This window comes from Myodes glareolus, chromosome X, assembly GCF_982192425.1.
Source record: "Myodes glareolus chromosome X, mMyoGla1.1, whole genome shotgun sequence".
NCBI classification, from domain to species: Eukaryota; Metazoa; Chordata; class Mammalia; order Rodentia; family Cricetidae; genus Myodes; species Myodes glareolus.
Window position 1 is genome coordinate 74,995,964 of NC_142053.1, and position 14,099 is coordinate 75,010,062.

The following is a 14,099-nucleotide window of genomic DNA, read 5'->3' on the forward strand; positions in this document are numbered from 1 at the left end:
TCTTTTGCATTGCCCTATAGTTAATAATGAATATAATTTTCGTGTTTGTAAATAGTTTGAAATTAATCACTAGGTATGAAATTTATACCTCGATTCAGTCTCTTAGCAACTGTTCCTTTGCTGTTGATTGGCTAGAACTTTGCAGAATACTATATAATAAGTTTACCTTTTACTCTAATTACTAAGGACTCCCTTATATTGTTAGCATTTATACTCAGCATTTTATATGCAATTAATCAGTATCTGCTTTCATCAGCTTACTGCTTATTAGAAGATATGCCACTCTCTTTAAAATAATTTGATTTATTCATGTTTGACCTTTACATTGACTACCTTATTAAACTAAATTGACTTTATAGTCACAGACAGGTATTAATGTCATGGTCATTTAAGTAAACAAATTTCCTGATACTTATTTGCAAAGCCTTTTATTTTTAAAAGTAATATTTAAAGGGCTAATATAATCATTGTACATTTTTATTTTCTGGCAGCCAACACGATCATATTGTGAATTTTACATTTTAAGATATAGAGTTCTTTCTGTTCTTAATTTTGTGCGCTTCCAAGTAACTATTACATTCATTTGGTTTTTATTGCTGTGATTAAACATCATAGCCAAAAGGAACTTGGGGAGGAAAGTGCCTTATTTCTTCCTATAACTGCCAAGTCATACTCCATCACTGAAGAACTCAAGGCAAGATACCTGAAGGCAGGAACTGAAGCAGAAGCCATGTCAAACACTACTTACTTAGACTTGCTCTCCATAGCTTGCTCAGCCTGCTTTCTTACTCAGGGCCGCACTTGTGCATGGGAGGTTGGGGCCTCCCATGTCAATGGTTAGTCAAGAAAATGCCCTACAATCTTACCTAAAGACCTAATGGAGGCATTTTCCTAATTGAGATTTCATTTTCCCATGTGACTCAAGCTTGTGTCCAGTTGACAGAAAGCTAACCGCTGCTGTTAACCTACAATAGTTATTAGCCCTCACTGCCGTCAGTTGATGGGTAGTATTCTATGATGGGGTACAGGTTCTTTCATGAATACTCTTTAGATTATTTTATCTAATCATTTGCATCTTCTAGAAAGTTTTGTCATAGTTTGCTGCTTTGTGTTTACCTTTGTTAAAATATGCAAGATCCACATACTTCAAATTTCTGTTTCAGGAATAATTTGACCTCCGCAGAAGACAAAGTCACTAAGCTGAAGGTGACGATGGTGGCTTGGGATCGTTATGACACCACGGTTATTACTGCAGTGAACAATTTCCTCTTGAAAGTTTGGAATTCTGTCACAGGGCAACTTCTTCATACTTTGTCTGTAAGTATTATACTTTTCTGTAGGAGAAGAAACTATTTAAGCCTAATGCACTGGCGCGTTGTAGGTCCAACACTTAGAAGACGGAGCTATGAAGAATACTTGAACCGAGGAGTTTGAGACCAGTGTGAGCCGTGTAATGAGACCTTATCCCCAAAAAGAATGAAAAAGGTCAAAGTGCATTATTCTAGAATAAGACATTTAAGTTTTACTTTCCTTTATGTGACTTATTAGCTTTTGGAGACTATTTGGGGGATCTTTTGGTACATCTGCCAGATAGGACTAATACATGATAGTCCTATCATGATCCACTGAAAACAGGAATGATTTTTTGTTATTAATTACATTTATTCCTTCATTTCACATCTTAATCTCTCCCCTCCCCCAACACCTCCTCAGTTTCTGTTCCGAAAGGGCAGGTCTCCCATGGGTGTCAACAAAGCACTAAGCACTTGCCTTTGTATTAAGCTGGGCTAGGTAACCCCGCATGGGGAATAGGTAGGAGTCCCATGAGTAGGTCAAGCCGCACAACTGTCACACATATGTTAAGGATAGCCACGCTACAATGCATAGCCCCAGAGAGGCTAGGTAACAAGGAGGGTGCAAAGTGGGACAGAGACACATGGATTGCTCTCGGAAGGGGAAATATAAGAGATCTCCTGGGTAGACTGGGGGCCGCTGGGGATGGGAACATGAGGAATTGGCTTAGGGGAGTGGATGGAGGGGAGAGTATTGAAAGAGATGTCTTGATTGGCGTGGGATGGGGGCGGCGTGCATTTGGGGGTCAGGTAGAAACCTGGTGCCAGGAAAACTCCCAGAAAGTCACAAGGATGACCCCAGAGAAGACTCCTATCAACAGTGGACAGGTAGCCCGAACTGGCCATCTCCTGGAATCAGATTGATGACCACCCTAATTTTCATCAGAGGGCCTTTATCCAGTAACTGACGGAAGCAGATGCAGAGACCCGTAGCCAAGCACTGGGCTGAGCACCCAGAATCTCACTGAAGAGAGGAAGGAAGGATTTTACAAGCCAGGGGGTTAAGGTCATGACAGGGGAACCCACAAAAGCAACTAACCTGCGCTTATAGGATCTCACATACACCGGACCCACAGCTAGGAATTATTTTTTAAAGATTATTTCTAAGTCTAGTATTTATCTATTTCTGAATGTTAATATATCTTCAAGTATCCAGGAATTGGTTTGTGGCAAGGACTAGGATTTATTATTATTATTTTTCCTTTTTTATATTTTTTTCTTTTTTTAAAATATTTATTTTATTGGTGTTTTGCTTGCATATATGGCTGTGTGAGAGTGTCCAAATCCATGGGACTAGCATTATACAGTTCCAAGCTGCCATGTGGGTGCTGGTAATTGATCCTGGGTCCTTTGGGAGAACAGCCAGTGCTCTTAATTACTGAGCCATCTCTCCAGCCCCTGGATTTTTTTATTATATGTTGCAGGTATATCCTTCATTTTCTATCTTCAATGATCAGTTTATATAAGAAGTAGAAGAGGAAGAAGGAGAAGAAAATCTAGTGCTTTTTGATTTCAAATATATTTCTCATAGTAAAAGGCTCTTAGGTCTGTAGAATTAAGCGGAATATCATGTGGGTGGGGTTCTTGGTTGGTTCATCGTGTTATGAGTGGATGCCTGTTTCCCTTCTCTGCTTTAGTTACCAATTCATAAGCATTTTACTGCGGCAAATCCAAGTGAATGTCTTTTGGATATAATATAGTATTAAATGGCAGGGTTTAGACAAGAAACTCAATTCACTATCTTACTCCTTTACCTTGCTAACTACTAATTCTGGTAATTTTCAACCTCTGTAATTACAGCATGTAACATACTGAGGTGAGAAATGCCACAGGTTTGAGTCTAGCCTGGGCTACATATTGAATATTATGACAACCTGGGCTGCATAGGAAAATCATGCCGCAACACCAGTCAACTAGTTAATAAATAAAAGCAAGCAAAAATGCTAACCTATTCTTTCCTTGACTCTTAAACTGAAAGTGTTGGTTTGGATCAATACTCCAAACAAAAAATATAAGCTATATCTTTATAAGTTATGCAGATTACAATATATATAATCATTTTTCTAGCAGCTAAAATTTAAAAGAACCAACTAATTTCAGTAATACACTGAATATATCCAAAATACTATCATTTCAACATGGAACTAATACAGGAATTGCTAATGAAACATCACTTTTTCATGCAAAATCTTCATGTAAAACATCTCAATTTCTAGTACCCATATTCCAAATGCTTAATAGCCGCAGATGGCTGGGAGTTACTGAGTCAGATATGGAACATACATATCTCTACATTCCCAGCTTTAGGAAGTAAAGCTGTTAATTTACTAAATCTATGTAGAATTCCATCTTCATAGTTACGTTAAAGTCTTGTTCAGTGACACTCTTAGTATGGACTCACTCATAGATCATCTGTTTTCACTGGATTTTACTGACTGAATTCGTCTTGGTAACAGACAAAGCTACTTAATTTTCTTTGTCTTTTCTTTGTTTTATGTAGCCCAGGCTAGCCTTAAATTTTCTATTTAGCCATTGATGACCTTGCATTTCACTATATAGTTTAGATTGAACCTGTGAGTTCTGAGACTTTAGGCACCGTGATGAGAATGTTAGGTAAAAACCAGTCCAGGCCTTTTATTGTGGTGGTAGTGAAAGATTCTGGTGAATTTTCTTTATTCCTTTCTTTGTTCTCCAAGCCTTATTTTACTTTGCGATCCTATCTTGTGTAGTTCTGAGTGTGGCAAACTCACTTTGTAGTCAAGGGTGACCTTTGATTGCCCCCACCCATGCCTTGCCTACTGGAAGTACATATGCCATCACATCCTGCTTGTTGTATTTTCTGTGGCTTTTAAAAAATTATCCAAGTTCTACATCTCCAAATTACATTTCAGTGGTCAATGAGCATTAATTATCTTTCTGTGTCTTTTATCTAAGACATCAGGTTTATAAAAACCAGCAGTTGTGCACTTAGAACCTCTAAAATATTTATTTATGAAGTACCCATGCATAGATGCTATTCAGTTGGTATGTATTAATTCATCTCAATTGGACTTCGAGTGCTCAAGATCCTTTGGACAAATAGACCAGACATCTGGTGTTGCTCTTCATTTCTAACATTGATTTTCATTGTAGGGGCACGATGATGAAGTGTTTGTTCTAGAAGCACATCCATTTGATCAAAGAATAATACTTTCAGCGGGTCATGATGGGAACATTTTTATTTGGGACCTTGACCGAGGGACCAAAATTCGAAATTATTTTAATATGGTAAGAAATCTCTGTTTATAAAGTTAGTATTAAATCTCACTTTGCTTTTTTTTTGTTTTTTGTTTTGATAACCCAGTTGCCAAGCAAAAGGAACAGCTTGTCTTCTATGTTTAAATCAGTGAAATCATTTAGAAAATGATTCAAGGGATTAGGGTTAGATCTTTCAGCATGGCTATTTATCTTGGGGTTAGCAGTTTTCAAATTTTGATATGTACATCTAAACTGAATCATTCAATCTGATTTTTTACAATTGTATTTAAAATGTAAGCTAAAATACCTAAAGGCCAAGTTGTAAACTATAATTTCAACTTATGAATACAAAGAAAATCCTAAATCATGACTCTATCTCTGATATAAACCTCTGATATATGAGTTTCATTGTTCGAAACTGATTTGGAAATATATATATTAATATGTATGCATGTTCTGTTATTGTTGGAGGAAACAGTGTCTCATATAGCCCAAGTGTGCCTGAAATTGTCAGTAAACCAGAAATGACCTTTAACTCGTGATCCCCCTGCACTACCTCCTGAGCGCTTGAATTACAGGTATGCACTGCCATACCTGGCTGTGACTTATTTATTTGAAACACGATCTTTTGTACTGATATAGATGATTATAATAAGAATCTCATACAAGTTATGTAAAACATTGATTAGTCATCAGGTCTCTCAGTAAAACCCCATTCTTTCACGATGTACATACTCATATCTTGCACGTTTAGGGTCCTTTTTCTAAGAATAGTTAGGACTAAACAACAGTAAACTGTGCATGGACCTTTGAGTTCACTTCTAAAGACTTTATGTAGATCCCAGATCATTAATAATAGTATGTCTTTGGTTAGTTTATTTACATGGTTTAATTTTAAGATAGTTATTTAAAGGCATGTCTTAGAGCTTAAGATATAAAAATATCTTCACCTTGTTGAATAACACCTATGTTAATTTGCTTGCATATAGATCCTTTTAACTTTGCTCTTTCATCCATTCATTATTTCATGAGTTACTATGTGAGGTGCAGCTGTTCATCGCATCCAACTCAATTTTATCCTCTATAATTATGTTTCAGAGATTTACTGTTTACTCTAGGACTCTGGCTACAGATGCCAGAGAGTACATTGGAATGTTGATTCATCACAGAATTCAAGAGAAAAGTAGCCAGGAGAAGCTATTGCTTACTTAATGTTTGAGAAGGACTCTTAAAATGACTTACAAGATTCCTCTGAATTTCAGATTGAAGGCCAAGGTCATGGGGCAGTGTTCGATTGTAAATTTTCACCAGATGGAAACCATTTTGCCTGCACAGATTCTCATGGTCATTTGTTACTATTTGGCTTTGGCTGCAGTAAATACTATGAAAAGGTTAGTATATATCATTTTTGTTGCAGAGAATAATTTGGGATTGTACCATTCAGAATTGATTTTTTTTCACTCTACGTATTCATGAAACATGGTATAACAAGTGTATATTGTATATTGAGCATATGTCCTTCCCTTTTCTCTGCCCCCACGTTAGTCCCCCCAGATAGTTTCACTTCTTCATTCATGTCATATATATAGATTGTTTTTTGTATTTATGTGAATTCTGGGGCCCATGTATGAGAGAAAACATCATGGTTTTTTTCTTCAGTGCGTTAAAATTTTCAGTGGACAAATTTCTTACCTTCCTTGGTTAGGTTTATCAAAAGATATTTTAGGTTTTTTTCTGAGGCTAATATGTGTGTGGTTGTTTTCTTGATTTCGTTATTAGTGTGTTTGCCACCAGTATAAAAAAAGGCTATAGATTGTTTTACATTAATTTTGAATCCTGCCACGTTCTTTGCTCTGTCAGCTTTATCAGCTCTTGAGTTTTAAAAGGTTTTTTTAGATTGATTTATTTTATGTGTATGGATGTTTTGCTTGCATATATTTATGTGCACCATATGCATGCCTGGTGCCTCGGGAGTCAGAAGAGGGTGCCCAGGAGCTGCAGCTACAGATGGTTGTGAGCTGCCTGTGGGAGCTGGGAATTGAATCCAGTCCTCCGCAAACAGGGGTTATTAACTACTGGCCCATCCCTCTAGCCCTGCGTGCTGAATTTAGAGTCTCTTGTGTGTGGAATCATATTCTCTAAAAAGAAAGGAACTTTGATTTCTTCCTTTCCTGTTTGCATTCCCTTCATCTTGCCTTAGTCTTCTAAGACTTCAGGCACTGTATTGAATGAAAGTGAAGAAAATAGGCCTGCTTGTTCTGGATGCTGGAGAAAATACTCGGAGTTTTACCCATTTAGTTTGGTGCTGACTGTAGTTTTTTCATATTTATCTTTCTTATGTTTAGATATGTTATACTTTTTGAATTTTTGTATGTTTTATATGTATGGATATTTTGTATGTTTCTACGTCACATGCATGCCCGTTGCCAGTGGAGACAAGAAAAATGTGTCATCCCCTGGAACTGAAGTTACAAATGGTTGTGGGTGCTAGTAATTGAACTGCTGTCCTCTTGAAGGGCAGTTGGTGCTCCTAACTGCTGAACTACCTGTCCAGCCCATACTTTTAAAAAAAGTTTTATTTTTATGTATATACTTGGGTGGGGGGAGGGTGGGTATGCTAACATGAATGCCCGGCTTTGGATCTCCCTGGAGTTGAAGTTGCTGGCAGTTGTGAACTGTCTGACGTGCGGTCCAGGAAATGGACTTCAGTCCTCCGGAGCAGGAGTGTGCTCTTAAGTGCTGTGCTATTTCTTAGGCCCCCAAGATAGGTTGCTTCTATTCTCAATTTCTTTAGCACTTTTGTCAAACTATGATTTGTCAGAAGCCTTTCCGAATTAAATGGATGATCGTATGTTTTCTGTCTTTGGGTCTATTTATGTGATAGATTTATTGATTTATGTGAAATTATCTCTTCTGAATTGAAGCCAGCTCGATCATGTTGAGTGACATTGTTGATGTGTTCTAGAGTTTGGTTTGCAAGTATCTTATTTTTACTTTTATGTTCATTAGGAATACTAGTGTATAATTTTATTTTTGTTTTGTCTTTATATTTTTTTATCAGGGTAATAATGTCTTTGTAAATAGAAACTGGTAGTATTCTTTCCTTTTCTGTTTTATGTAGTTACATGAGAAGCCTTGGTGTTCATCCTTCTTTAATGGGCTGCTTGAATTCAGAAGTTTTTTTTTTTGTTTAATTTGCGAGATTTTTTCTCTGATGGTTTTAATCTTGCTTCTTGTTATAAATCTGTAAATTGTTTATCTCATTTCCATCTACTTTTGTTGCATCATATGTATAGCCATCCATAGTTTTTCTGCTACAAAGCTGGCATCAAACTTACTGCAACTCTCTCCTCTGTCTTGGGAGACTGTGCTAGGAGTATAGGTGTGCTGTACCACACCCAGCTGGTTCTTTGTATTTTCTTAGCTATGAGTCTGGGGACAGTGTGGAATCCTTTAGTGGGAAGAGACATCATCATCATTTAGGTTAGCTCAATAGCTTTTCATGTTGTTGATTTGTTGAGGTTTATTGTGCTCATCATGAATGTTATATTTCATTTATTCTCACTTGAATAAAAATAACTCAAGTTATATAGGTTTGTGTGTTTGTTATAAGTCAAATCAAAATACACAGCTTCTGATAGATTGTTGCCTTACTTCTTATCCTAATTAGGGAAATATGAGGTTCCCAAAGTAATGCAAATCAGGAATTAGAGATAAGAAAACTATTTAGGTCATTTGTTTCTTCCTAGAGGAACATATGGCAACACAGAACTATGAAAGAATATAAAGGCTGTATGATTCAAAATATGTGCTATAGGAATGAAAATAAGAGCCTGGACTATACATTCTCTGCTATGTTCAACACTAACAAAATGTCTGTCACAAAGATTCCAGATCAGATGTTCTTCCACACTGATTATCGACCACTTATCCGAGATGCGAATAACTATGTATTAGATGAGCAAACTCAGCAAGCTCCTCACCTTATGCCTCCCCCATTCTTGGTGGATGTCGATGGGAATCCTCATCCTACAAAATTTCAGCGACTGGTACCAGGACGGGAAAATTGTAAAGATGAGCAGCTTATTCCTCAGCTGGGCTATGTGGCTAATGGTATGCTATCTCCTAAAGCAAATTTAAAATGTTGCAGATGGATAGTTCTTACTATACCCTGGAATGGGTCATAACATGCATTATATACTATTTGTATTCATTTTTACTTGTAGCTTTCAGCTTACCAGGGTAGTTTTTTTATTGTTTAGCTCTGCTGTGCAAAGTAACTGGTTTAGGACATAGTAACGTGCCCAAGAGGTAATTTGTTGACCTACCACAGTGGAAACCATTGCCATATGTTTGACCTTGTTCTGCTTAGTGACTTCTGGTAATGATTAAACTTACTAACTTTACTATATTAAGCTTAATTGGTAAAATTATATTGATTAGAGTATGGATACTTCATTTTGAAAACTACTAGTTAATGAACGCCCCAAAATGAGACTGGGTTTCTTTAGGTAGATGTGCGAGCTGTGTGTCCTGTCTTTTCTGCTTCATCATCCATGGGATGCCTTTGTATTGGTTTGGTTTTTCACAGTTTTTATTGAAATTATAGAGGAGTAAGTTTTGGATTCGCAAATAGATTTCCTTCCTCCTTAATTTTGTTTTTAAAAAATAGGATCTCACTATGTTTTCTGAACTAGCTCAGAATTCTCATTTCTCCGGGATTAGCCTTCTTACTGTTGGTATTACAAGCATTTGCCACCATATCTGGCTTTGGAATTTTCTTTCTTTACTAGGAAATTGGTGATTGGCCTTCATAGAATAAAATTAAGTAAACATTTGTAGAGCAATGTAGTAGTATTGGTTACTCTGATTTAATATTTATGAACCAGGGAGAAAAATGTGAGTAATAAATAGAATATCAAATTGAAACTATCTAAATAAAACTTCATTTAGCATACTTAATTTATTACAAGAATTAATTACTTTGTTACTTTATCAAATCACATTTGATCTAATTACAGGGCAAGATGAAAAAGCAGGGCATGATGCTTTTAAGAAAGATAAAAGTGTTCATTCAGAAGTAAATTTTTGAATTTGAATTTATCATAAAAATAATTTTCTACTTATTAAAATGCTGGTCTTATAAAAAGAAAATATTTATTTAAAAGCGCATACTTTTAACTTGTTTTAGAATGAAATTTCGTGAAAGGAAGGTGCAGAACATTCTAGGTAACTGTGACTAAACTTGTTTATAAATGACTCAGGCTAGGCATGGTGGCTCATACCTGTAATCCCAGCACTCAGAAGGTTGAGGCAGAAGGATTCCCATGAGCTCAAGGCCATGCGGGACTATATAGTGAGTTCCATGCCAAGGTGGGTTACAGAGTAAGACCCAATGTAAAAAAAAATCTTGCTCACATCTCTAATTCTTGATTTTAGCTTTAGAATATAGCATATAGAAAACTTGTTTTTCAAGTGGATTATTTAACTTTAACATTATAGTTATTCTTTAAAATGCCTTGTTAATGTCTAATTTAGGTCTGTTGGTTAAATCAAATATAAATGTTGAATCATTAAGTGTATTTTTTTAAAATTCCCATAAAATGTTATTTCATGTATACTTTATTTTCATCTTAAATTATTTCTCATTACTTTCACAGTTTATTAGTTAAGCTAACTTTTCTTTTCTTTTACCTTATTAAGGTATACTAAAAATGTAATAAATTTATCTGACTTTGTATCTTTGGTCTCATTAAGGTGATGGCGAGGTGGTAGAACAGGTAATTGGGCAGCAAACCAATGACCAAGAAGAAAGCATTCTTGACGGGATAATCAGGGAGTTACAGAGAGAACAAGACCTCCGACTAAATAACGAAGGAAATGTTCCACATTTTCCAATTAATAGATCATATTCTGTTAATGGTGGTAAGTAATTGTATATTTGTAGAAAGTATAAAAACGTATACCATGTATAAGTTATAATGTGAAAACATTTCATGTTTATAAATGCAAACATTTTTATTAATTTCTAACTTCTAATAGCAGGTATTCCAAAGTAGCATGGTCTAATTATTATCATTCATGACTAACGTTCACTCTCTAACAAATGTAGGTAGTGTATTTAAATATAATATTCCTTCTGACTCAGTTTATTTTGAAATTTTTACTTTTGTTTCTGGAAATAAAGTCTTGGAATAAGTCTGGCCCTTTTATTAGAGGCCCAACCTATGAAGGTTTTAAACTTAAACCACCTTAAGTTTGGAAAGTGCCACTTGTTGAAAGGAGAGCAGCGTATCACTCTTTGCTCCTGAATGAACAAAATAGTCCATTAGAATAAGGTCTGGTCTTCTCTTAGATAATACAGATATGACTCCTGACCAGGTTTACACAACAGCTTCATCTTAATACCAGTAGAAGTTATATAATTAATTATTCTTTCCCTATTTACTTTGCATGTAAGTATGTGTATATGTGAGTATGGGTATGACCATGGGCTAGAACTCAGGTTACCAGACGTGAGAACAAGCACATTTATCTGCTGAACTATTTTGTTACCTCTAACATGAGTATTATCATTATTATTATCTAATATACATCTTCCTTCACTTACCATGAAATGTACCTCTGTACCTGATATATGTGTGTGTGTATGTGTGTGTATGTATATACGTGTATATATATATATATATATTGAATTGTCTCAATTCTAATTTTCCAAGAAATGTGAGTGTTTTGAGACAGGGTTTCTCTATGTAGGACGGGCTGTCCTAGAACTCACTCTGTAGACCACCCTGGCCTCAAACTCGCCGAGTTCCACCTACCTCTGCCTACTTAGTGCTGTGATTAAAGACATGAGCCATCTTTACCTGGCAAGTTTTTTTTTTCTTAGTGATAGAGATTGAACTCAATATCTTATGTAGCAAAGTCTCCACCACTCAGCTACGCTTTGAGCCCATTATTTTTGTTTGTGATTAAGTCTTGCTGTGTTGCCCATGGTGGCCTTGAAGCTGTGGCCATCATGCCTTGCCCTCCCAAGGACCAGATTCCAAGGATCGACACTATGCCTGCTTGTTTCTTTTTATACTTACATAATTACTGTACTTTTTTGGGTAAAATCACATGTAGGGTTGCACAGAAGTAAACATTATTTAAAATTGAAGCAATATACAGAGTATTTTGCTTATTTCTTGAGTTGTTTCACAAAATTAAAATAAAAACAGTTTTTCATTTGGGTCCCTTGGGGCATCTAACTCAGTTATGTTTTCCTGAGTCTTGGACACGGTTAGAAGTAGAGTGGCAATCCTGTATTGCAGAGTTATTAGGTCCCCAATTTAGATCTTCATTAGTGCAATCAATATTGAGCTCTACTTCCAACACTAAGTTGTTGTGGACTGGAAATTCCATTAACTAAGCGAACCCCACTCACTTCTGTTTGCAATGCTCATTTTGTTTGGATTGTTTTTGAGTGTTGATTTCGACAGCTGTAATTTGCAATTTTCTATTTGTGCTTTATTTGCAAATATGAAAAAATAAATAAGAAACTTACTAACATTTTTCTTACATTGCTTATTAATTTTTAAAGTGAATTTTAAAATTAGAAATGTTTTGCTAGCTGGATGTTATGGCTCATGCTTTAAATTCTGTCATAAAGGCAGCTAATCAGCCTGAGATGCATAGTGAGTTTCTGAACAGCCTGGGTTACAGAGTGAGACCCTGGTTGTTGTGGGTTTTGGTTTTGGTTTCTCTCTCTCTCTCTCTCTCTCTCTCTCTCTCTCTCTCTCTCTCTCTCTCTCTCTGAACCTACTGCTCACCAAGCCTCTGCTTCTCGGCTGCTGGCATTATAGGCAGAGCACATGACACTGGAGCTGGGTGCTAGGAATTCACACTCAGGTCCTCATGCCTCCCTGACAAGCACTTTCCCGACTCAGCTATCTCCCCAGTGTCTGCTTATACTTTTCAATTTTTTGTTTTCAAAGTTTTGTAAGTTTTACTCTGAAACATTTTTAGCAAGTGTTATACTCTGTAGCCTAGGCTAGCCTACAACTCGTAATCCACTTCAGTCTCCCGAGACTTAGAATTACAGGTGTACATCTCTACACTTAGTTTACTGACAGTTGTCCTACTTAAGTAAGCAAAGATAGAATTTAGATTTTACAAGGATGTAACTTGAATTATTAATATATATATGAATGAATCTTTCAGATCATATTTGGACATGGTTGTGTATTCTGTATTTAGTAGATGTCTGATAAGTGGTGCTTTAAAAACAAAAAGAATTATACAAAATTTCAGCATTTTGGGGGTACTTGATTTCTTTATAATAATATAGAAACATGAAGATGGCACAGAAAAAATGTAGAACAGGGGTAATATTTACTTTGATATTTCCAGAAGTCTCTGTTATTTTTGGTGCTAGGGATCAAATCTAGGGCTTTTCTCATCCTAGGCAAGAAATTTGTTTAGAGTAGCAGCCCCAAACATCCAGTCTTTGTCACTTAGATCTTATTTGGCGCTCTAGTCTCCATCACTGGTATAATTTGTTCAGAATATTGTGGTTTTCCTTGCTTTTGCTTTAGCTCTGAGTAGTCCAAATATGGACATACCCTCTTCCCCAAATATTGGGCTTCGGCGTAGTGGTCAAATTGAAGGTGTTCGGCAGATGCATAACAATGCTCCTAGGAGCCAGATGGCCACTGAACGAGATCTCATGGCCTGGAGCAGAAGAGTGGTGGTAAACGAACTAAATAATGGAGTCAGTAGGTGAGTTGAGTTCTTGCCAGTGTGTGGGCTTATCGTCTAAGGGTAAGAATACATATCCTAAGGCAGAATTCATATTAGAGCATATGTGAACCTGAGTGGTATATTGACTATGTATTAACAGTGATCCAAGAAAAAGGTCACCAGCTAAGTATTGGAGCAGTATGAATAAGCAGTGTAAATGTGCTTTAAAATGCCATTCAAATAGTCTTCACTGGTGAAAGGATTTCCTTGACATAATTTCAAATCTAGAATCATGATTCTTACTTGTAAAACTACCTTTCTTATAATAACAACTGTATAATCACAAGTAGAGATAGGTTATATATGTATATATTATGTACAATATATCTATGAACTATTACAGAGAGCATATATTTTAACCATACCATCTAACCAAGTATTATTAGCAGATAACCCCAAAGTAGCAAAATATATTAAATCCTATTTTCCCCTTCTGCTTTCTAGTGTAAGTAGGAATCAAGAAAAAAGACAGCTAATTTTATGAGTTGCAACTGCTAGCATAGAGAAAATTCAAAGAATTCCTTACTCAAAAGTAAACAAGGAAGCAGGGAATTAGATATTTGTGTGCTAATATTCATTGCAGTGTTATTCAAGTGAACAAATTAAATATCAATCAGTAAATAGATTATCAAATATGATTTAGCATACAATGGTATTTTATTAGTCCATAAAGAAACCATTCTGATAACTGCTGAACATGAATAAAATTTGAAGCTGTCTTGCCAGGTA

At 35.9% G+C, this 14,099-nt stretch overlaps 1 protein-coding gene across 1 annotated transcript in view; it reads left to right on the forward strand.

Moving 5' to 3' along the window:
* The window catches only part of Brwd3 (bromodomain and WD repeat domain containing 3), a 103,838-nt gene that overhangs the window by 51,729 nt on the left and 38,010 nt on the right, over positions 1 to 14,099 (forward strand). Inside the window, exons 14-19 of the mRNA XM_087903162.1 lie at positions 1,164 to 1,317; positions 4,485 to 4,619; positions 5,852 to 5,980; positions 8,477 to 8,702; positions 10,347 to 10,514; positions 13,166 to 13,349. Of these exons, the coding sequence (XP_087759288.1) occupies positions 1,164 to 1,317; positions 4,485 to 4,619; positions 5,852 to 5,980; positions 8,477 to 8,702; positions 10,347 to 10,514; positions 13,166 to 13,349 (996 nt within the window). The remainder of the gene's footprint in view (positions 1 to 1,163; positions 1,318 to 4,484; positions 4,620 to 5,851; positions 5,981 to 8,476; positions 8,703 to 10,346; positions 10,515 to 13,165; positions 13,350 to 14,099) is intronic.